Raw genomic sequence first — 20,961 nt, 5'->3', positions numbered from 1 at the left:
CATTTGAAAAGGCAAGGATGGAATTTAAACGTCTAGTGCTAGTTGCCAACCATCCTCTGGGTAGTGAATGACACAGTCGGAAACAGTGTACTTTTGTCCGGGCAATACATTGCAGCTGAGTCGACATCGCCCACTCAGGTGGCATCTCGTATCGAACCAAAACAGACATGATCGGATGTCGTGACCGATGAAGATATACCTATAGGGAGATCTGGAGCCCTTCAAAGATGATTACTACATGAGAGATGCACTGCAGATAAAATACTTACATTCATCTTGACTATGGGGTGTGTGGCTGGTTCCATGCGCCTGCCCACCTCACGGACAACCTTATATAACAACGTCACTTCTAGTTCATCTTGCGGTTCTGTGTGCAAAAGAGTGTTATGAGGACCCTACAATATTCAAATTAGATCGATATCATCGAATATTAGACAGAACCAACCCGAGCGAATAGCCATTCTGCGAATCTGGCAAACTTCCCATTATCATCCCTGCTCACCAACATGTACCTGAAATCGAAATCTTCGAGTTGATTAAGAATTTCCTCTAGATCTGGGTCATCATCGGACAAGGCCACAAAATTTAACCAGATTACGCCGTGTACCGTCAACATAATGGCTTGAGATGCCGTCAGATTTTCGCCATTGTGATTTGAAGCCCACTTCAGTCCAGGCAATGTCGCTGACTGCGCGTTCACCATGAATGATCCTGGCTATCTGGTGAGCGTCAATTAAACCCACTCTCATATATACATACCGTCAGAGACATAACAGGGGTCTTCAACAATTTTTTTATACCAAAAGAGTGTCGTTTTTATATAGTCAACGACAAAGCCGCGAAGATCAATATGAAACCTGCCAGATCGAAATGGCGAATGAAGATAATCATGAAAAGATGCGTGATGCACACGTAGATTTGCCTTCGCAGCTCTATCAGGTGGAGGTATATCGAAGAGTGCATGGAGTTTGCTTAGAGCGTTATAGAACTCATGTTTATCAATACAAAGGAAGTTGCAGATACGTTGTATGTAGTGAAGTTCCTTGGTGCGAACTTGGTGAAAGGAGAGTATTCGCCTAGTCACCGGATAGACATTGTCGGGAATTTCAGATAGAATTTGGGAATAGAGTAGATCAAGAGTCTGAAGCGGATTTGTTGTAGTGACATGATTCGCGTTTGTCATGAATGTTAGGAAGTCTGTAAGTCGCCGGACAGGATCACCGTGTGTGATGTCAGAGACGTGGCGAACAATAGTAGCAGCGAGAGCGAAAAGGCCTGAGGCAATATCTTCCAACCTTCGAGACTGGGCCTCGGAAGGCCAAGCGGCATCTGTCACGAGCGGGAACCTTGTTCGGATGTCAACGAGATTGTCCCGTAAATAACGATTGACATCATTCCTGGTGTCTGCATCAATTATGAGCATTTCCTTCTTGCAGTCGATAGCAAAATCCGCTCGAGAGAAAATGTACTGCAAATGAGGTTCGGGACGACTCGCGATAAGCCAGAGGAGAGGAAGGTCCTTCTTCAACCGGACGATCTCTCCAACCATCTCGACAATCTCGCACTGTGCTTGAATGCCATTGCATTCATCTAGCCCGTCTAATATGATCAAGAGCGGTGTTCGATTTACCCAATGCCCCTGCCCCTGTAAGAGTGTGAAGGGTTCGACGATAAGCCTCCGCAATTGTGCGCGAGGAGTTTTTTGGAAGATAGAGGGATCAGAAGCAATTGCATGTCCCAGGAGATTGCCATAATCAGGAACATTGACCGCCAATTGGTACGCCAGGCTCGGTATCACAGTCCGAGGATCGTTGCGACCAGACGATCGAGAGAAAAAGTATGCTGCTCCAAGACGACCTTGTTCAAGGCACATCTCCGCAAGAGTTTGTGCCACGGCTGACTTTCCTGTACCAGCTGGTCCACTCAGCCAAAAGATTTTCCACAGATAGTCGACCAACCAGGCGTTCAGAGTATCCAAGATTCGTTGACGAGTGCCAGGATGACATCGAGGAGGAGGATCTCGTGCACTCGAATCGACTGCGGCATCAGGACAGGTATAAGGAAGTAAGCGATCCAAAGCTGTCGGTATGCATTTAATTTCAGTCTGCGGAAAATAAATAGAGCGCCATATATGCTCACCAGTCGTTCCAGTAGTTATTGTGTTATACATCGTTTGGACGATTTGCTGGTGCTCACCCATAATGGCACCATTTATCGTGAAATTCCTTGCATGGGCCAAAAATCCATTGCCAACATCTTTGAATGCTGTCAGCTTCCTTAGACGGCCGTCATCAATTGATTGACTCACCTTTGGATCTAGTTTCGGGAACACTATCCGTCGTTGTTTTATCCTTTCGATCTTGTTTCGACTTGGGCAGGAAGCGGCGCGAGAACCATTGCTCGAGTATCATAGTGGTATAATGAGCATTAGAGAAACCGTGACATGACAGTTGGTCTCGTTGTCCATACTTCTTGTCACGGCGCTTCTTTCGTGTGTACGTAGATCATTGTGTTACACACACACGGATTAAGGAGATAAGTCGGTGAAGGAAAAGCCTTGTAATCAACACTTGGACTTTTCAACCTACTTTATAAGGTGTAACTTATTTATTACTCAAATTTAAGAGATATATTAGTAGATTGGTAGATTTTTAGATTTTTAGATTAGAGTTACACAATTGCAAATTAGATCAGATAAGTAGCCAGAGCAACCTGTTCCATTCCAACGCTCGCATCAGTGGCGACTCGTATTATTGCATAAAATATAAATACACGTGGTATACCGAGAACATAATCAAGAATCATGTATACATACATGAGTCGTAAATCCCAACATCCCCAATTCTATCGATGACCATAACTCGAGTCATCATCGCTCGCCTCTTCCACATCAATCCCAATATCACTCTCCGAAGGACTCCCACTCGCACTGGTAGAAGTACTACCTCTCACACTCCCCCTCACACTCCCAGCAACACTACCCCTCGTACTCCCAGCAACACTCCCTCTCGCACTCCCTCTCCTCGAATTCTGCGCCCGCATATTTCTCGTCCGTTCTCGCGCCTGCTGAGCTTCTAGTCTTTCTTTCGCTAGCGCTTCTTCTTGCTCGTACAAATCTTGTGCCCTCTGTTTTTGCACTTCCATTACTTCCAAAGGCGTCCTTTCTTTCCGACAACTCAGGACCACATATCCAGGAAGAGCAACATTGCACGTCCTATTCACGGTACTCTCATCGGCCACTAACCCTCCAAACGCCGTCAAATCACATAAAAAGTCCATTCTCTTCAACCCCTCACCCAACCTTCCTCCAGGCACATCCGCACTTCTCGACCTATTATGTCTGTACGCTCGGTTCACCTGTGCTTGCTTCTGTTTCGGTAAACTATTATAATCGGACGCCGATGTAAGTTTATCCATATTCCTGGCGATGGTGTCGATGACTTCGCCACAAGTTACACCGGTATCTTGATCTTGAGCACGTACTTCCATGAGCCACGGAAAATGTTCCGACGTGATTCTAAGTTGATTGATGCGGGGAAAAGAGGCTGGTTCATTACGACCTTTAGACCATGATATATGAGGCCCGTCGTCAGAACGTTGAACTAGGCTAGGTGGCATAAGCATATTCCATTTTAGATGAACTTGATCTCCTCCGTCTTCCGATACAGGCAAAAGAAGGGGATTGATCTCTAGTGTCGCGTCAACGCTCTTGAGTTGGAAAGGGCTTAACACTGGACCATCTATGCAGCGCATGAAAATGCTTAGCGCTTTTCGTGTCATGTGAAATGGAGGAAGGACGTACAATGTGGCCCCGAACCCCATTTCGACAGTTGGTTGCCCGCATCTTTAGCGATCCGTTCTGGGGGAGGTGGCTGGGCTGGCTGAGCTGGCTGAGCACCAGCGAACATGCCCCATCCACCCGCAGGAGTAGCAGCAGCAGCAGCGGCAGCCCCCATATCGTAGAAATTACCACCCATTCCGGGATGCTGAACATTTGAAATAAAACCAGGATTGAAACCAGCCGGAGAAGGCCATCCACCTCCAGCGAACGGATCGCCACCTGCTAACGGTGTTCCAGCGAAACCCCCAGGTACATTCAAGCGCACTCCAGGATGCTGTGTTCCCGGATACCAAGGTGAAGGAGGCGGTATTTGTTGCATTCCTGGTGCATGATGCAGTGGTACCGTATTTGCGTGGCCACCATGCCAGGCAGCTGGAGGGGCGAACTGCTGCGGTTGACCCATGGGCGATGGTGGTATATGGGTGGGTAATCCAGTATAATCAGCAGCTAATCCTCCGGATCCTAGAGGCGGTAGTGGTGTTTGTCCACCGAGAGAAGCAGAGTATGCCTGGGGAGGGATGAAAGGTTGGTAGGGCGTTCCTACCCCACCACCATAGTAAGCGGCGGGATGTTGTTGTTGGGGTAATGCCCCGGGGAAACTAGGCCCATGGGGTGACCAGTATTGTGGCTGCATTGCTGGTGCAGTCGGTCCTGACGCGGGTTGAGGACGTGTAGGGTCTGGAGGTATAACGGGTGCCGGAGAATTCCCGCCAGGCGAAGGAGCAAGGAGGGGAGGTATAAAAGGTGTATTGGGCCCCGACATCATGAGTCACTGTATTGCAGACCGAAAAAATTACAGCACTCGACTATTTCGGTGACGTGGGGCGGAGTTGGGCAAACTGGGTATCTGCGCGATGTATATGATGATGGTTGAGAAAAAAAAACTTTTGGCCTTTCCGATGATGAGAAACAAGAGAAGAAACTTGGCGTACAGATGGCTCGGGAGAATGTAACAACAACAAGTCACTGATGAAGTCGATGGGGAAAGAAGATAGATAACATGCCTCGTGGGGTGATTCAGAAGATCGCTGATGCATTAACTTAATCCTGACAAAGAGTCGGGCCGCAACTTCCCGGCAAGTCAAGTTGCTGTTAAGCACAGCTCGAACCCACTGACAGGTCCTTGGGCGGTGCCAACCTGTGCTGAGCGCGAGTGTAAACGGTGGTATTAATCCATTAACATACAAACAATTCAGTAATACGAGTTGAGGTCCATGATGAAAACATTCGGAGCACTGAACCCCAGCCTGCGCTTTGCATACGCCTCATCCTTCCTCAACCCCTCGAAAAAGTGTCTATCCCTCAACCAGTCTGTACATAATTTGTTAACAGTTCATGTTGCAATGTGAACCGGTAGTACTCACCAACACGACGACATCGAACACCGCCAGGCGTATACATCCCATAACCCGCCGGTTGTTGATTCCTCTGTGCAGTACCCTTGATTTGATCTTTGAGTCTTTGCGGTAGCTCACCCATTTCTGCATCAGTTATGGCATTATTCGTATATCTTCCAAGGCATTAAACAACCAAAGCGTGACGGCAGAGAAAAACGGACTCACTCTGACCAGACAGTCTGGCAAACATCCGACATAGTGACACCGGCGGGGTTCCTCACAGTCGTACACCAAGGGCTAGTTTCCGATATGACATACAATTGTTCCACCCGCGGTAAAACAGCCGGCTGCGTTTTCGCATTGAATTCTGAATTCCTTCCGTCTGCATCACGCGCGACACCTTGATTGCGTCCGCATTGCTAGTAAGTACAATTGTCACAGAAAGCAGAGAGTTGAGTTCACCTGTCGTTAGATCGAGGACCAGATGGTATCCACCAAATTTTTGTGCGAAAATCGGGTTAATCTCCAAGTCAGTTTTCAGGAGATATAGGTCCGTTTGTGAGAGCACCGGTCCATCTGAAATAGGCATGATTACAATGAATCTTTAGTACCAGTAACTGTAGAGGTAAAGAGGGGCTGACTTACAAGATTCACCAGGTGCCCACTTGTTGATGTTGGTCGACATGGGTATTATAGTAAAGCTTGAAGCTTGAAGATTCGAAGATGAGGAAAGTGGCAGGTGTTCACACGGCGGGCAAAGTGCTGTCATGTTTGTGCAGTCAATTGTGCTGTCAAGTGACTGCCCCTTGCACTGGACCGCATCACGCACACACCATGTAACTATAATTAGAACCATATAGCTCCTGACTGTTGCATGCAGCTCCTGTCTGCAACGACAAATGGTATTGTTTTGGGAGTATCGCTTGTTCGTTCCTCCTACCATCTGCTAGCCCATGGATGAAAACAACCAGCACCATTATCCTCCCAACTACCCCAATGTCAATCCCGAATATCGTCAGTTTTTGCGGCGTGAACTCGAGGGACAGTTCGAGGAAAAGCTCGATTCCATCCACCAAGCTGCTCAGGAGAGGATAGCGAATGCTGAGTCTGAGTGGATGAAGGCATTGAGAGATAATCAGAATCGCGAGGCCATTTTAGAGGGCCAGGTAAATCAACTAAGGAGGGAATTGGAAGCTGCTCAGGCTTTCCGTTCCACGCCCATTGGCATACCGGGAGGGTGCGTTTGCTCTGCCTAGACCTCTCTCCTAAACTCAACATGGCGTGAGCAGTTTTGCTCCCCATCCTAGTCCAAATCCCACTGCAGGCCTGGGGACTGGCGTCGTGCGCTCTCCTCTATCCCCAGATCCACCTACAACTGCGCATTTCCCTAATGTTCAGCCCACGGATCTGCTTTCCCCACGTGCTCAGCCCACGACACTGCTTTCCCCCCGTGTTCAGCCCACGAACATCCAAGGAGCACCATTGTCAAGCTCTTTGCAGCCAGGACAGCCGTCGGCAGTTTCTGCTATTGCAAGCGATGAATATCAACCACCTACTTATTCAGTCGCCACGCGTAAGCTAGCTGAACATCAGCTCCCAGCTAGTGACGTTCCCAAAGGTGCAGCCAAGCTCAAAGTATGCCTGAAAATTATAAACTAATATCGTGGATTAATCTTGGCTGGTAGGAATCCTTAGAGCTTCATATTCGTATGCTTTGGAGGCATCTTGACGCCACTTCAAAGCCACCAGCAGTTGATCCGTCCCAGCTTGCTGAGTTCAATGCACGCTTCTCTAATGATCTGAACGAATCAGATCTCGCTCGCATTTGCAGCTCAAGCCAACCCCTTATCTTACCCAGCCTAGTTCAAGTCCAGTCATCTATTCCCGTCACTATTGCTGCAGCCCAAAGCAGGATTCTTTCTGGAGCTCGTCGGCTTGAGGAATTTGTTCTTGAGTATATCCAGGCAACGGTATCAAAGTTTGGACTCACGTTCTGGTGCCCCGACATGACTCAGACAGCTGGTTCCGTCTACAATAGTGCCTGCCGTATCATCGCTCTTGACACGTTCCGCCAAGCCGTTGCCAGCCAGCAATACAGGCTAGGACCTGCAGAGAAGTTTCTCAAGAACATGCCTCTTCTCATTAGTATCTACAACAACTTCGTCCACTACCGCATGCGCAAAACGTTCGATCGAGAGATGCTATATCCGGGCAAGACTAAGCAGCTTGCAGGAAACAATCCTGCTTATCAGAACCGTGCACGCGTGAGTTGCTCAGGCACTGTACATTTATCCATTCAGGCTCATGCTTTGATAGCTCTGTCGTAGCCGTCGTGAATTTGTTAAAGCAAATGGTTATAAGCGTTACCTCAAATACCTTGATCCCAAGTCCACATCTGATGATGAGGCTGATCCCCAAGGCTCTCGTCGGGGAGGTCGTCCGATCCATTTTATAAAGACGCGCAGAGAACGCTCTGCAGGGGTTAACGCACTGATCCGACTTCTTGACGAGGAACGCGAGCTGGTTGCTATGTACGAGGGAAAAACCTATCGCCAAGAACGCATCCGAATCTTTCCTGAAAACCCTGTACACACGGCTTTTCCTCTTCTCCCCTTCAACACAGTACCCCTGGACTATTACGATCCTGCATTTTTTAATTCTCTCCAACCAGGAACACGCAAGAAAATTGCTGGCCCTTTTCCGATCGTTGGTTTGCTGCCAAATGCCTCGCACTCTTTCGGTCATAGACCTAATGGACTCCCACACCCTGATGAGAAATTGGGGCAAAAGGCGTTCAATGCAAAGTATCGCGAGCAGGTATTGATGCAATATAGGTTGGATGATTTAGATGACATTGATTTTGTCGACTCGGAGGAAGAAGATGATGATGGCACCGATGAGTATGAGATGGAAGAAGAAAGTGAGGAAGAAGGGGAAGTCGAGCAACGTGGGGAAACCGAGCAACGTGGGGAAGACGGGCAGCGTGCGGAGGGATATGGTGAAATGGATGTTCAATCGTGAAATGCAAGATTGTGTACGCGAAGCTGTAAGCAGATTTTATTGAAGGAAATATAGACTGCGACACTTGGCTAAATAAGGGTGGAGTGCATGAGCTGAAAATTTCTGGTAATTAATTACTCCTTTGCAACCTTCCCTGCAAGACGCTCCGAGCGTCGCAATTGTGAAACAAAAGAGTCAAGCTCGTGTTCACTATGCCCCTCTCCAACAAGTAACTCATCCTCTGCTTCTCGTTTCTTTCCTTCTCTCCAAAGTTTTATTGCTCTCGGGAGTCGGCTTGATGTCACGAACGCTAGCCCCCTTTGATGATATTCCTTTGACGAATCTACAGGATTCATCAGAGGCAAACTTGTCCCGTGCCAATCCTTCGGTTGCCATGCAATGAGAGTGTTGGCAGCAGCTCGAACTCGAATGCCATACTCCGCGATATAAAAATGGCCCCCTGCATCAACTGAAGGGAAGTCTTTATCCCAAGTTCGGTTCGTTGTAAATGAGATAGACCATTTATGTGGTTGCTTCTCGTTGTGAACATGTCTAACATAGGTTAGCGAGTGCACAGCTACAGGCTGACTACTTGACTTACCGACAATAGTTAGCTGCCATGACACCTGCTGGCGGGGCAAGTTCTGCTCCATGAAAAGTGTAAGACGTAGATCCAATATCAATCGAGAATTCTCCGCGACCGTCAGTGCCCAAATTCATGGATCCATGGCCGTCCATGCGAGCATCACTGCCCATCTGTTCTAGAAAAGAGGCGAAATCGATGATGATCTCATCTGGCAAAAGAGCTTGAGACAACTGCCAAAGAGCTGCAAATGACGAGCTGGCCCTGTAATCAATAGCATTGTGCTTGCCGACTTCACTTTTGCGCGAGGAAACATTTTTGACCCAATCTAAAGTTCCACCACTCCTGGAGCCAGCAGATAATCCCATCTGCGACATATGACCAACGTCTTCTTTCTAAAACGGGTGTTAGGAGAGCAGTAAGCGAGATTGCGATGGATGAACTGCACCCGAATACTTGTACGCGAGGCGATGACCTCACTCACAGAGTCATCAATGAATCGAACGAGCTGTTCACGCTTGCAGGCATTGCGTATAACCACTAGTACTAACTCTCCGCCACAATAGAATAATACACTTTGGTTCTCCTTGGTGTCAAATTTCAATCGTGAGATGTCGGTGTGATGCATGTATTTGCGCGGTATTCGAATGTCGGCTAGCTTCCTACCATGAACAAATTTCTTGTTACGCTGCCAGATCTCATTTGATTCAGATATGAATTTGTCTGCAGGAGGATAAGGCGATGTAAGGCGAGCAAGAGAGTAGGAGTGTAGTCCACGGAGGAAGCTGGCCTTGTCAAATGATGTAGAGGCCATGAATCCTTCAGTTTTGAGGCGCTTCTTCGATGACTTGAAGGCGTTCTGCCTACGATCTCTTTCCCCAAGAGCGACCTTTAGTTTTTCATTTAATTTTGGAGAGACGTCAGAGCGGCTTGCCCATGTCAGGAAGTCATTGAATAGTTTCACGGAATGGCGATGGGCAAGAGGTTCAAGATTGTTCATTCTGTGGATCTGAAATATACGGTGTGCAACTGTGTATTGCTGATCCAGAGTTGTCGATCCCTTGATGACGAGGTGAAAGACAGTGTCATGCTGAACAATATCAAACAGCAGCTCACGCTTAGCTACCTCCTCCTTTCTCAATTGCGATGCTTGGTTTCTCTCCCTCTTCACCTGTGCTCCTGATTTACGCTGTCCGTCGGCATGCCTGGAGCCAGTGGCAGTTTTGCCCATTGTTGAGCAGTGAAGTGGGTTGTAAGTCGTGTGTCGTGTGCCAGATCCGAGTCGGTCAATCGATCAATCAGTCACGTGATCGAATTTGTGAACTTGTCGAGATTTTTTTCTTTACTCTTGTGCACGAATGCAAATGCCGTGTTATCTGAGCTGGTTGAAGCATCAGTTGCGCGGTGCTTCGTGCACCTCTTCCCCACCAGCAGCGTCCCAGAAGATTCGGCTTCAACCCGGCTAGGGTGCGCGAATGGCCGGCGGCCAGCACGAACCACGGCCAGGATGGCTCAGCGCAGCGGCAAGCCACCACGCGGACGGCCACGGCGTTAAGAGCCGCCAAGACGGCGGACACGGCTCCTGCAGCCAACGAGGGAGCGGATGCGGCATCTGGAGCCAGCAGACGAAGCCACCGGGGCACAGAACCTTCAGGACGAAGGCCACGACGACCACGGCGCATAGAGGCCCCCAGACGACGCCGCCGACGCCCATAGCAACCAGGACGACGGCCACAGCGGCTAGAGGCCCCCAGACGGCGTCACCGACGGCCACGGCAGCCGGAGCCACCAGGACGCCGCAGGACGACGGCCAGGATGCCCCAGAGACATCCAGGCGACGCCGCCGCCGCCCAGAGGCCCCAGGACGACGACAACGACGCCTAGAGGCATCCAGACGATGCCGCCGACGCCCAGCGCCTCCCGGACGACGGCCACGACATCTGGACGTCGCCCTGACGACCCAGAGGCCCCAGGACGACACCCACGACGCCCAGCGCCTCCCGGACGACGGCCACGACATCTGGACGTCGCCCTGACGACCCAGAGGCCCCAGGATGGCAGCCACGACGCCCTGACAACGGCCACAGCGCCGGATACGACGTCCAGAGCCACCAAGACGACGGACACGACGCCTGGAGCCACCACGACGACGGAAACGCCGACTGGAGCTCCCAAGACGACGGACACGGCGCCTGGAGCCACCACGACGACGGATACGACGTCCAGAGCCACCAAGACGACGGACACGGCGCCTGGAGCCACCACGACGACGGACACGCCGACTGGAGCCACCTAGACGACGGACACGGCGCCTGGAGCTACCACGACGACGGAAACGCCGACTGGAGCCACCACGACGACGGATACGACGTCCAGAGCCACCAAGACGACGGACACGACGCCTGGAGCCACCACGACGACGGACACGCCGACTGGAGCCACCTAGACGACGGACACGGCGCCTGGAGCTACCACGACGACGGACACGGCGCCTGGAGCTACCACGACGACGGAAACGCCGACTGGAGCCCCCAAGACGACGGACACGGCGCCTGGAGCCACCACGACGACGTAGACGGCACCGATGACTGCAGCAGTTTATTGGTCGCGGTGCAAGCTATCTACTAGTATCATAGTCTCTCTACTTATACCAAATGTACCTCGGGGGCGAATATAATATGCTACATGACTTCTAATCTGCTCTATGCATATGATAACCATACTCTCCGTGGCCTCCAATGTAGGAACATGGGAATAGACCAGTGAACATTTTAAGCGAGGCAATTTTCGATATGGATTAAGCTGTGCGTCTTGAGACGAAAGAGCTGCATGGCATGACACAAGAATGTACACGCTAGATTTATCTGCTAGCGAATGACTCCACATCAACTGTATGAAACCATAATAAATATCACCAGTGCCGTCACGAAAAGACACGGAGCTATTTCCAGGGTGTAGTGCATGAGTAGAAAAACCGCGTGTGTTGTGTACGATGGTTTTTATCATGCAGCGCCAGATAGAGAGAATTAGGGAATTAGGAGGATGGGGTAGGTGTCTATAGTCTCGATAATCTGGTTGCTTCGATTGAACAAACGCAAGAAATAAATCATAAACTGCAATGGGAAGACGGGTTTCAGTGGCAGGTATGTGTTCCACTTCAATTTCTGCACTAGGATTCAAGGTTTTCATCGCACTACGGACGACCTCTGAATCAAAGTGACTCGGATGCTTGAGCAAGCTATGCAGCCTGCCCCTTCGGCAGACTTGGCGTAGCATTGTGAGGTCAAGCTCCCCTAAATGCATATCAGTAAAATTTGCAAAGAAAGTTTGCTTAAGAAGCGTACACATGTGCTTGTTTGTCTTGATATTTTGAAGAAGTCCATTATGGCGTTCATAAGGAAATTCACTCAACTTTATGAGGGGTCCCCAGAAGATAAGAAGCTCCGGAATATGCATGGCGTAATGGTGATTTGGGCGTGAGGAAATGTGAGGGAATAGCTGCCGAGACGACTGTCGATACTGGCGATATGCATTGGAATACGTGCTTGCCATTGCTGAAGATGCTGAGTGAGAAACGACAATATGCGTGCATGCGACTAGATCGTGGAAGTTCGCGAGAAGCTTTTTTTCCCGAGGAGCTTTGGAGGTATGCCATACTTCAGGGATAATGAGGGGGAAAAAGATAGTGAAAAGAGTCATCCATTTATCAGCTTTGAGCTTGCCGTGAGATTTTTCTCCAAGATTTGCAGGTGGCCTGTCGATCCAGCTTGGAATAACAGCTGAAGCGATGCAACTGCGAATACGAGAAAGTGCTTCAGCATCAAATAGACATTCAATATCACCTTCTGCGATATCAAATTCAGAGCGATATTCGCTATCCTCTGATTCACCACCTTCTGAACCCGGTCCAGGAACAAAAATGCCACTGCTCTGAGTTCGATGAACAGCTTGGGGAGTGTCATTGAAATGCTGACTATCTGTTCGAAGATCGGCAAGTTCGGCGTCCAACATTTCCACATCCGTGTCCCCACCATCGTCAGACTCGGTATCCTCTGCGTTCTTGGTGTCACGCTGAGCTGCACGCTTCAAAGAACGCTCCGGTATGCCAATACCCCATTTAACACGGGTGTGATGCTGAAGGATGCCTTCCAGCCAGTTATGCATCACACCAAGGACGGTATGTTGAACGGGATCACGATAAAAAAGTTCATGGAGTGGCGTCCATCGAATACCATTCTTCTCTAAAAGCAGTTTTCGAGCCTTTTGCGTTGAAGCCTGGCGCCACTCCTGGGCTGCAGCTCGTACACGTGGGCCTATCCGTGGTTCCCAGGAAGTACTATCCAAGCGTTCGACTTCAGAGTATTGGAGAGTGCAAAAAGAGCAAAAATGGTGGGATGTGACACTAGTATAACCTAGTGCCTTACGCACAGCAAGTAAGTCTGCTATCACAGGTAAAATAGCAACTTTTGTGAGCCTTCCATCTGGATAACGATAGGATCGAATGACCTTGCCCACATACAATTCCTGAAGTTCGCCAACAATAGGATCCAAGAGAGAGGAGATGGTGGTGACGGTCGGTTCATGTGGAGGGGGAGTTATGCCAGCAAAAAAGGTATATTCTGGTCTGTGGCGAAAATGATAAGGAAGATTGAGACAGAACATGATTATGGCGACGCACGAAGCTATTTTTCCTGCTATCTTGTTTGTGAATGGATTAAACCAGTCAATATAGAAGCTGAATGTTAGATTCCCCTGAGTGCTTGTAAAAGGACCAAGACTTCGCCATGCAGGACTATCCCAGATATCATGCATCAGTCCAGAACTTCCTGGAGGCTCGTGATTGTAGGATAAGTCGAGTAGATCTTCAACTCCGGGCCGAGAAAGAAGAAATTGGAGCCATGTCTCAAAGCTCTGCACGTTATATAGTTGGTGAGGCATGTCGCGTGGGCCTCGGCGAGTTGTTCGCGTGATCCAAAGCTTTTCACCACATGCCTTGCTTCGCTGAGTTTCCTTCCAGAAACAAGTTTTCGGAAGCTCCGCCGCATTATACTGGCAGAAACACCTTGGACAGCAGGCATAACGCTTGATCTGAGGTTCAAGGAATAGTGACGAAATAGTAGTGCAAACATCATGAGGTATGGAAATTGGGGCAGGTGGCACGTCAGATAGTGGAATGGTAGTTGGCTGCGCTTTGACGGCTGCATTGACAATGATATCCAGGAATTTGAGGACAATGGCAGTTGTTGCACGGCTGACTCCACATGCAAGATGTAACCATGTAGCAAGCAAGCAAACGGCGATGCGAATAGGTACTACGAGCGAAGGTACCTCAGTGAATATTGTCCTTGTGAAGGTACTACTAGCACACCTTTTCCCTCCCTATCACTGACTCCAGCCGATTCTATGTCCTGAACTTGGGGGTTTTCCAACTGTGTGGCTAGCTAAGCTACTAGTATTTTACTTGCGTCTCGAACGTATGGCTCACCACCTCATTATTACCCAAATTAGCATTGTCCTTACGGCGGTGATTGATCTGTGTGTTACGTGCCACTAATTTTCCAGGAAAAGACTGGCCAGTGGAGTCAAGATAAGTAGATTGGATGCATTTCGTGCATGTACAAGCAACGCGGTTACGAGGAATAGACATGCTAAAGCTTGCCAAGGGGCTAATTCACGAGCACAGTCTATCGCCTAATTTACTAGCAGGTCCTAGACCCATGAGAAAAGTAGCACAATTCTAGACTAGCAACACTATATATGGCACATATAGGAGCACTATAGGGGTATGTGCACGTCATTTGACAGGCGATGGGCTGTTCACTTGACAGCACAATTGACAGCACAAACATGACAGCACCTTGCCCGCCGTGTCAGCAGGAACACAGCTTATACTCTTTCGCTTAGATCCGAAAGTGATCGAGCGCTTGAATCTCAGATTGCACTGATCCACCGCATCCGGCACAGCTACGTCTCATCATCGTCGGATTTATACACTCCCGAATTTGCTCATAAATCAACGTCTAGTACGATCATCAATACGGCTACGAGGCTCTGTTATGTCCCAGAAGTCTATCATCCCACCATGTAAATGGTGCCTCGGTTGACCGACGTCGGAACAGATTATCATCGGCAATGCGGCTCAGGTTTGTGATATTTTCTCAAGTCGAACAGCCATCTCGTCGGTGTTTGCTTCTTCGTCAGTCTTGCGTTGACATCCTGCCATCTGCTGACTTCATCTGTAAAAGCCTATTTATCAATCGGACATTTAATCAATTCAAATTCTCCGCATACCCACCAAAGGTGGCGTCTTTTCTACTATCATTAGACTAATATGTACCTTAACCCATAATCAAGCTCTAGGCAACAGAATAATTATCAACTTTAAAGACCTTTGCTCAGCTTTACAATCACTCCCAAACCTCTTCAAGCGACGGTCTCTCTGTTGAAAGTTGCATACCTAACTGACTGAAGATTTTGGTGCCCATGACAATGACATCGAGAACCTGGGCTGAAAAGTTGCGTTCGATCCCTCACCCTGTACCTCCCTTGAAATGAATAACGCGGATCACAAACCATCCTGAAGATCCTTTTCATACTTGGTAGGAACAACCCCTCCTACCCCTGCATAGAAGCGACAGCGGTGATAGCCTATACCATCGGGATGATCTTCTTCCCCTCTCCCTTTGATAGTGGGTGCCAACTGATCTGAGCAAGGTTATCAAGAGTTATATTTACTCAGATGTGGGCAAAAATGACGCCGCCAAGCTACAAAACTCACTCCAATGCTTGAAAGCTTTGCGTATATTACCAGCATCGTATTAACAATTACTATTGAACAATTCACTACAAAGAACGACGGAAGAACCAATCAAAAAAACCGAGAGACGCCTGCTATCATACATTACTAGAGCAAGTTTAGTGTTTTGAATCAAGAGAACCTCCGAGAACCAATATATAGCTACACTTTGCCGCATAATTAGAAAAAGATAGGAAGATTTGCATAAGAGAAATCAGGATCCTTTGTGAAACGGAAAAGAGAGGGTCACGACTTCAAACAGTCACAACCACCACCGCAGTATCATCAATCCACGCCTCATCCATATCCAAAGTCAACACTTTGCTAACAGCAAACCTATCATCCCCAATAGTCCTCCTCAAAAGCCTCAACGCCATATTCCCACTTCCTCTCACATCCTCTTTCCGTCCACTCCCACCCTTCCCACCTTCACCGACTTCACCAAGCGACCAAAGCTCCATCATACCCCTAGCCCAAGATTCCAAAACCCTGGTCTGACCTTCTCCTGAACACAAGTCCGAAAAACCGTCAGAGGTGAGGACGAGGAAGGTGGGTCGATGTACGATATGACTCTCTGGCTCATCTCCGGGTTTGTAGGAGAATTTAGTTAGACTGTCGGTCGATGGAGGTGAAAAGGTTATTTGTGGAGGTGGAAGTGAGTCTGACGACGCTCGTCGTAGTTTCCGGTGTACTACATCGGGCTTGGCAGTGATATAAGGTGGAGTTCGATTTCTGTTCAAGAATTCTTCCCAAGGCGATGTGTTATGGAATCCAGGGAACAGGTTATACAACACCCTTCTTGTGAAGGCCGGGGGTTGTTTGAAGGGAATATCGCCTAAGCCTGTTTAGAGTAAAGTCAGCCGACAAATTCGGGAGAACAGGCCAGGAACAGCTAGACCCGAGGGACAGGTAGAAACGACCCCAAGTCAATTGCTCGCCCAAAACTCAATAAGCGGCGGGATGAGTTTATTTTAGGCTAAAAGAAGCATGCGGGGTTTGATGGAATGATGTAACAGACGGGTACTCACAGCGAGTGGGCGCCAGAGCACCAAGCACCCTGCGATTCAAAATACATTCGTCTTCGCCAGGGTGCTCAGCCCTTATTCGGTCAAGCTCGTCGTCGTTATCCCCATTGTGTGTCGTTGTCAGAACTTCAATCTGCCAGTCTTTGATGCCTTCGTCATCCGGGGTAATCAACACTGAGCCGAGAGGATGAGTAATATACGTCATCATCGGCCGGACCAACATTACCTGGTTGGCAGTCGCCTAGGTTTGCGACCCAGAGGTTGACATGTTCTGGGTCCACAAGCGCAACAAGTGCTGTTGTACCATACATACACAGCCTCGCCTTTCTCCAGTTGGCGCCTCCGAGATGTTGGTCATTGATTATCTCCTTGATTTCAGAGTCCGAATACTTTTCCAGCTCTTCAACGCTTCCACCAAAGAGATCCAGGACGTCGTGCGCAATTGCGTCGTCGAATGCGAGTATCGATTGTGAGAAGAGATCACCGATGTACTCGGGTGTGAGTTCGCGCTCCGGGTTCTGCTCAAGTGCTCCTTGAAGAAACTCTTCCACAATGATGGGTAGATGATAAGAGACATGTTCCACAGTAACATCGCCCAAATGACCTGGTTCGAAAAACATGTTAGCGCAACGAGATAGAGGGATGGACAAACCATACCGTCAAACACCCCCGTCAGATTCCACTTCTGACCCCGGATATTGATTTCTGTAACGACGTGTCTGTCCTGAGTCTTTGTTTTCGGCGAAGGCTGGAAGTTGATAGAATCCGCACGGAACCCTCGGTCGTTGTTGAACACGACCGAATGAGGCTTTGCCAATTCCTTAAGCTCGCGCCAGACCTCATTTTCGGAGAGAACTCGATACTGGCGCGGCCAGGGACCATCTTCGGGACCGCATCTTGAGCCTGGAATGTCGTCAGGATAAGCCCAGGTGGCGGAGGCGGGAGGAACGGGGCGACCGACGATCATGGGATGGACGGGGACAAGAGGAGTTCAGAAGAGGACTGGATGGCATGAACTGTATAGAAGACTTTATACATATTTTATATTAAATTTGATATCAGATTACTTATTTAGGCCCAGCAACTCCGGAGTCATGCCCGACGCCGGAACGGATTGCGCTCAAACGGCTCCGTCGCAAGAAACGGCGGTAAACCTGACAGGCTTTCCTCCCCAGCTGCTGGCCCAGGTTGTTCACGAATACTCCTCGCATATCTCGCAGCCTCTGTCTCGCTTATCCTCCAGCTCTTCTGGCTCGTAGCTACCGTGGAAACACTTGACCGAACAGGGACGCGTGGCTCCGGTGCCTTCCTCCGTGACCCCGTAACCTCGGAGAAAAGTGATCGGCTCCCGACATCCGACCGGCTTGAACGTGCGTCGGCATAGGCATCGATGAATCCGTCCACCGTCGAGTCTGCGCGCGCCGATCGCGACACCTCGTCTCTGTACTGAGGCAGCCTCCCCTCTTTTTCCATCCTTGAACTACGATCTCTCCAGCGAGAAGCAAACATTCGCTTCCACCACGGCATATTTCCGAGAACTTTCCGCCGCGCAGCCCATGCTTGTGTCCTTTCCTTTCTCTTCCTCCTCGCTCTCCATCGCCATAGAATAATAAGAATGCACAGAATGAAAACAACTCCCAATACCATTAAAGCAATTTGCCATCCCTCCAGTTTGTTTTCGACTCTGACTACCGTAGGATCAGCGATTCCGGAAATGCTCGGCTTAGGTTGAGCCGGTGTTGTCGCATTCGTGGTGTGATTCTGACCAACAATTATGACCAATTCTTCTAAACATACCCCGAAGCCTGCCAATGTCTGACATCCTCCATCAGTCTTAACGCATTTTCCCGACCGTAACACTTCGCCCGATGTGCAACTCAAGCACTTGTCAGGACCCGATGCGGAACAAGTTTCGCAGTTGCTGTCACAGCCTGTGCAACTACTCGAAGTCTTGTCGAAAAATTCCCCTTTAGCACATGTGGACAAACATCTGCCATCCTTGAGTACCGGTCTATTGGGCGGACATGACGTGCATTGGTTGAATTGAGGGCCTGAACAAGAAGCACAGTCGCCGTGACATGTTCCACAAGAAGTCGAATTGGAAGGGAATGTGTTGGAGGGACAAGAAGAAACGCATTTGCCATCGGAAGCGAGTCGACCGGCTGTGCTACAAGTGAGGCAGAAATCGGCCGAATCAATGCAAGTACCACATGAAGAGTCGCAAGCTGGTAATATTAGAAATGTGTAAGTTTGTGTATTCCAACAAGCATAAAAATACGTACGAATACAGTTGAGATTGTCTTGAGGCGACAAGAAAGTCCCTGCCGGACAACTTTCAACACATTTTCCTTGCGACAGAAAGAAACCGGGTAAACAGCCTGTGCATTGTGACTGGTCAATGGTCGAAGCAACACTGAAACTTGAATATGCACAAGAAGTGCATTTCGAGGGACAAGCTATACCAACGTCAGTTTGCGCTGACTACTTTATAAGATGAATCCCAATTACTCACCATCACATTCACTCTTGATATTATTCGCAATCATCCCAGTAGCACCAACACAAGTTCCATCGCTATTTGTCGTAACGCAATTCCCATTCAACTTGAATCTCCCAGATGCGCAAGTGGCACAATCATTTGACGTGGCACCGGTACAAGTTTCACAATCGCTAGCGCATGCTGCACAAGTGTCACCATTGCTAAAACTTCCATCCGGGCATTGTTGACCTGTCGAAGTAGGTTGCCGTACGAGGTTGCATTTCGTGTTATCTGCGGTATCTATAGCAAAGCCGGCATTGCATTGAACGCAAGTCCCCGACGTGTCCGCACAACGCGAGCACCCGAGTTGGCATACTAACAATAAAAATTAATGAAACCAAGGGAAGACATATTTGAGCGTAACTATACCTTGACAATCACCAGTCGAAGTCAAGAAGAAGCCATCTTGGCATTTCGAACATTTCGTCCCATCATCACCATCTTTCCACCCGGCATTACAAGCGCACTGCCCATTACTCCCACATTGTCCATTCACACACCCACAACCTCCAGGTTTGCCAGTAACAGTTTTCTTCAAACAGATCCCAGATCCTGAAATCCCTTCATCGCATTGATCACAACCATCCGGACATGCTTGACATGTAGGTCCAAAAAGTCCAGGAGAACACGATTCACATGATGTTCCTGTGAATCCTGGAGCGCAGACGCATCGACCCGTTGTCGGTGAACAAATACTATTACCAGAACATTGAGGATTACATGTTGATGAACCGACGTCAATGATTCGAAGGGTCGCAGTCGAACTTGACGACGAAGAAGCTGGTAATGATGCTGAGGAGGGTAATTGTCGTATATCGGGGATGGAATTCCAAACAACAACTCTATCATCATTATCACTCGATCCACCAATCACAATAAACACGTTCTGCGAAATCGCCAAAGAGCCAAGCGTGATATCTTTTTGAGAACTCTTTTGATCCGGCGGGGGTTTATCCGGAAATCCACCATATAATGATTGACCAGAGTAGAGTAAACCATCATAAATAGTTATTCCAGGAGATAAATCCAATTCGAAGGGAAGATCAGTCGGGTTGAAAGATTTGGATGCATTTTCGAAGCCGGTAGATGGTGAGAGGGATGCACTGGAAGATGTGAGAAGGTTATGGAGGAGTTGTGGGCTTGTCGTGGATGAATAAGTCCCTGGTAGGAGATGTAGGGATAAAGATGTATCGGACGCGGTTAATCGGGCACCGACTATCGAATAACAAATGGTTAAGCAAAACATCAAAGAGAAACGCAGAAAACGCACGAGTAGTATTAGTTGTACCTTCTACGCATTGACCAGCAACGCATACAACGGTTTTATTCGACTGAGCAGCTACACACATTGTCATTAGTTTTCAATGTCATCCTGAAAGGACAGAGAAACTCACCAGAATGAGCAGCGAAAAACCCAATAATTAAAGCTCTAGCCAAGATTGTAATCATGAATATCCGTTATGAAAGAATGAAAGAAAGAAGAAAGTCCCAAGAGTTCGTAAAAAGTTCCACAGATCCAGGAAAAGGCAAACGAATGGACGAAGACTATCGAGTCTTCCAAAAACACAAAAAGCAATGCCTTTCTAACTGATGAGCCAAAGAAAATTCGTAAAGTCCGACTATCAAAGCCGCAAATCCAAACGAGTGAGAGAGCGAGAGGTTCAACAGTCCACACGCACTTAAAGACAGTGCAATACTAGGGGAAAGATCTGCGCGTCGCGCTCAAGGTTATATAACATGAAAGAGCGAATTACAATGGCGTCCCCCGGTAGTCCTGACAGCAGGGGCTATCGGCCACAAACCTTTGTGCCATTTGGGTATCGTCATTTCAAAGCTGATG

The 20,961-nt window shown here is 48.7% G+C and overlaps 5 protein-coding genes across 5 annotated transcripts; all 5 read right to left on the bottom strand.

Moving 5' to 3' along the window:
• Nucleotides 1-199: 199 nt before the first annotated feature.
• On the bottom strand, nucleotides 200-2,411 carry AGABI2DRAFT_115681 (hypothetical protein; the record flags this gene model as incomplete). Its single annotated transcript, XM_006458582.1, has 6 exons — nucleotides 200-211; nucleotides 270-395; nucleotides 446-711; nucleotides 760-2,079; nucleotides 2,140-2,256; nucleotides 2,309-2,411. The coding sequence occupies 6 exons, from the start codon at nucleotides 2,409-2,411 to the stop codon at nucleotides 200-202; spliced, it is 1,944 nt and encodes a 647-aa protein (XP_006458645.1).
• Nucleotides 2,412-2,736: 325 nt separating this feature from the next.
• AGABI2DRAFT_217401 (hypothetical protein) lies at nucleotides 2,737-4,746 on the bottom strand. The gene is made up of 2 exons (XM_006458581.1): nucleotides 3,803-4,746; nucleotides 2,737-3,740 (listed from the first exon to the last, which is right to left on the bottom strand). Exons 1-2 carry the CDS (start codon nucleotides 4,605-4,607, stop codon nucleotides 2,845-2,847), a joined length of 1,701 nt encoding a protein of 566 aa, XP_006458644.1. The 5' UTR covers nucleotides 4,608-4,746; the 3' UTR covers nucleotides 2,737-2,844.
• A 185-nt stretch (nucleotides 4,747-4,931) lies between these two features.
• AGABI2DRAFT_190889 (hypothetical protein) lies at nucleotides 4,932-14,650 on the bottom strand. The gene is made up of 6 exons (XM_006458580.1): nucleotides 14,633-14,650; nucleotides 5,824-5,922; nucleotides 5,641-5,754; nucleotides 5,404-5,578; nucleotides 5,206-5,351; nucleotides 4,932-5,152 (listed from the first exon to the last, which is right to left on the bottom strand). The coding sequence occupies exons 2-6, from the start codon at nucleotides 5,861-5,863 to the stop codon at nucleotides 5,034-5,036; spliced, it is 594 nt and encodes a 197-aa protein (XP_006458643.1). The 5' UTR covers nucleotides 5,864-5,922; nucleotides 14,633-14,650; the 3' UTR covers nucleotides 4,932-5,033.
• A 1,161-nt stretch (nucleotides 14,651-15,811) lies between these two features.
• On the bottom strand, nucleotides 15,812-17,577 carry AGABI2DRAFT_200439 (hypothetical protein; the record flags this gene model as incomplete). Its single annotated transcript, XM_006458579.1, has 5 exons — nucleotides 17,240-17,577; nucleotides 16,809-17,186; nucleotides 16,586-16,756; nucleotides 16,227-16,398; nucleotides 15,812-16,127 (listed from the first exon to the last, which is right to left on the bottom strand). The coding sequence occupies exons 1-5, from the start codon at nucleotides 17,547-17,549 to the stop codon at nucleotides 15,812-15,814; spliced, it is 1,347 nt and encodes a 448-aa protein (XP_006458642.1). The 5' UTR covers nucleotides 17,550-17,577.
• Nucleotides 17,578-17,674: 97 nt separating this feature from the next.
• AGABI2DRAFT_200438 (hypothetical protein) lies at nucleotides 17,675-20,367 on the bottom strand (the record flags this gene model as incomplete). The annotated part of the gene is made up of 4 exons (XM_006458578.1): nucleotides 17,675-18,807; nucleotides 18,865-19,038; nucleotides 19,095-19,436; nucleotides 19,491-20,367. 4 exons carry the CDS (start codon nucleotides 20,365-20,367, stop codon nucleotides 17,675-17,677), a joined length of 2,526 nt encoding a protein of 841 aa, XP_006458641.1.
• Between the last annotated feature and the right edge of the window lie 594 nt (nucleotides 20,368-20,961).

This window comes from Agaricus bisporus (assembly GCF_000300575.1).
Source record: "Agaricus bisporus var. bisporus H97 unplaced genomic scaffold AGABI2scaffold_2, whole genome shotgun sequence".
NCBI classification, from domain to species: Eukaryota; Fungi; Basidiomycota; class Agaricomycetes; order Agaricales; family Agaricaceae; genus Agaricus; species Agaricus bisporus.
Note: the sequence above shows the minus strand (reverse complement) of the source record. Positions and strands in the feature narration are given on the sequence as shown.

Coding starts and splice junctions, on each gene's coding strand:
- AGABI2DRAFT_217401 (XM_006458581.1), bottom strand. CDS start 4,607: ATGATGTCGGGGCCCAATACACCTTTTATACCTCCCCTCCTTGCTCCT. Junction 3,741..3,802: donor ATGGGGTTCGGGGCCACATT/GTACGTCCTTCC, acceptor TGCGCTGCATAG/ATGGTCCAGTGTTAAGCCCT.
- AGABI2DRAFT_190889 (XM_006458580.1), bottom strand. CDS start 5,863: ATGTCGACCAACATCAACAAGTGGGCACCTGGTGAATCTT. Junction 5,755..5,823: donor GTGGGCACCTGGTGAATCTT/GTAAGTCAGCCC, acceptor TGCCTATTTCAG/ATGGACCGGTGCTCTCACAA. Junction 5,579..5,640: donor GGTCCTCGATCTAACGACAG/GTGAACTCAACT, acceptor GACGCAATCAAG/GTGTCGCGCGTGATGCAGAC.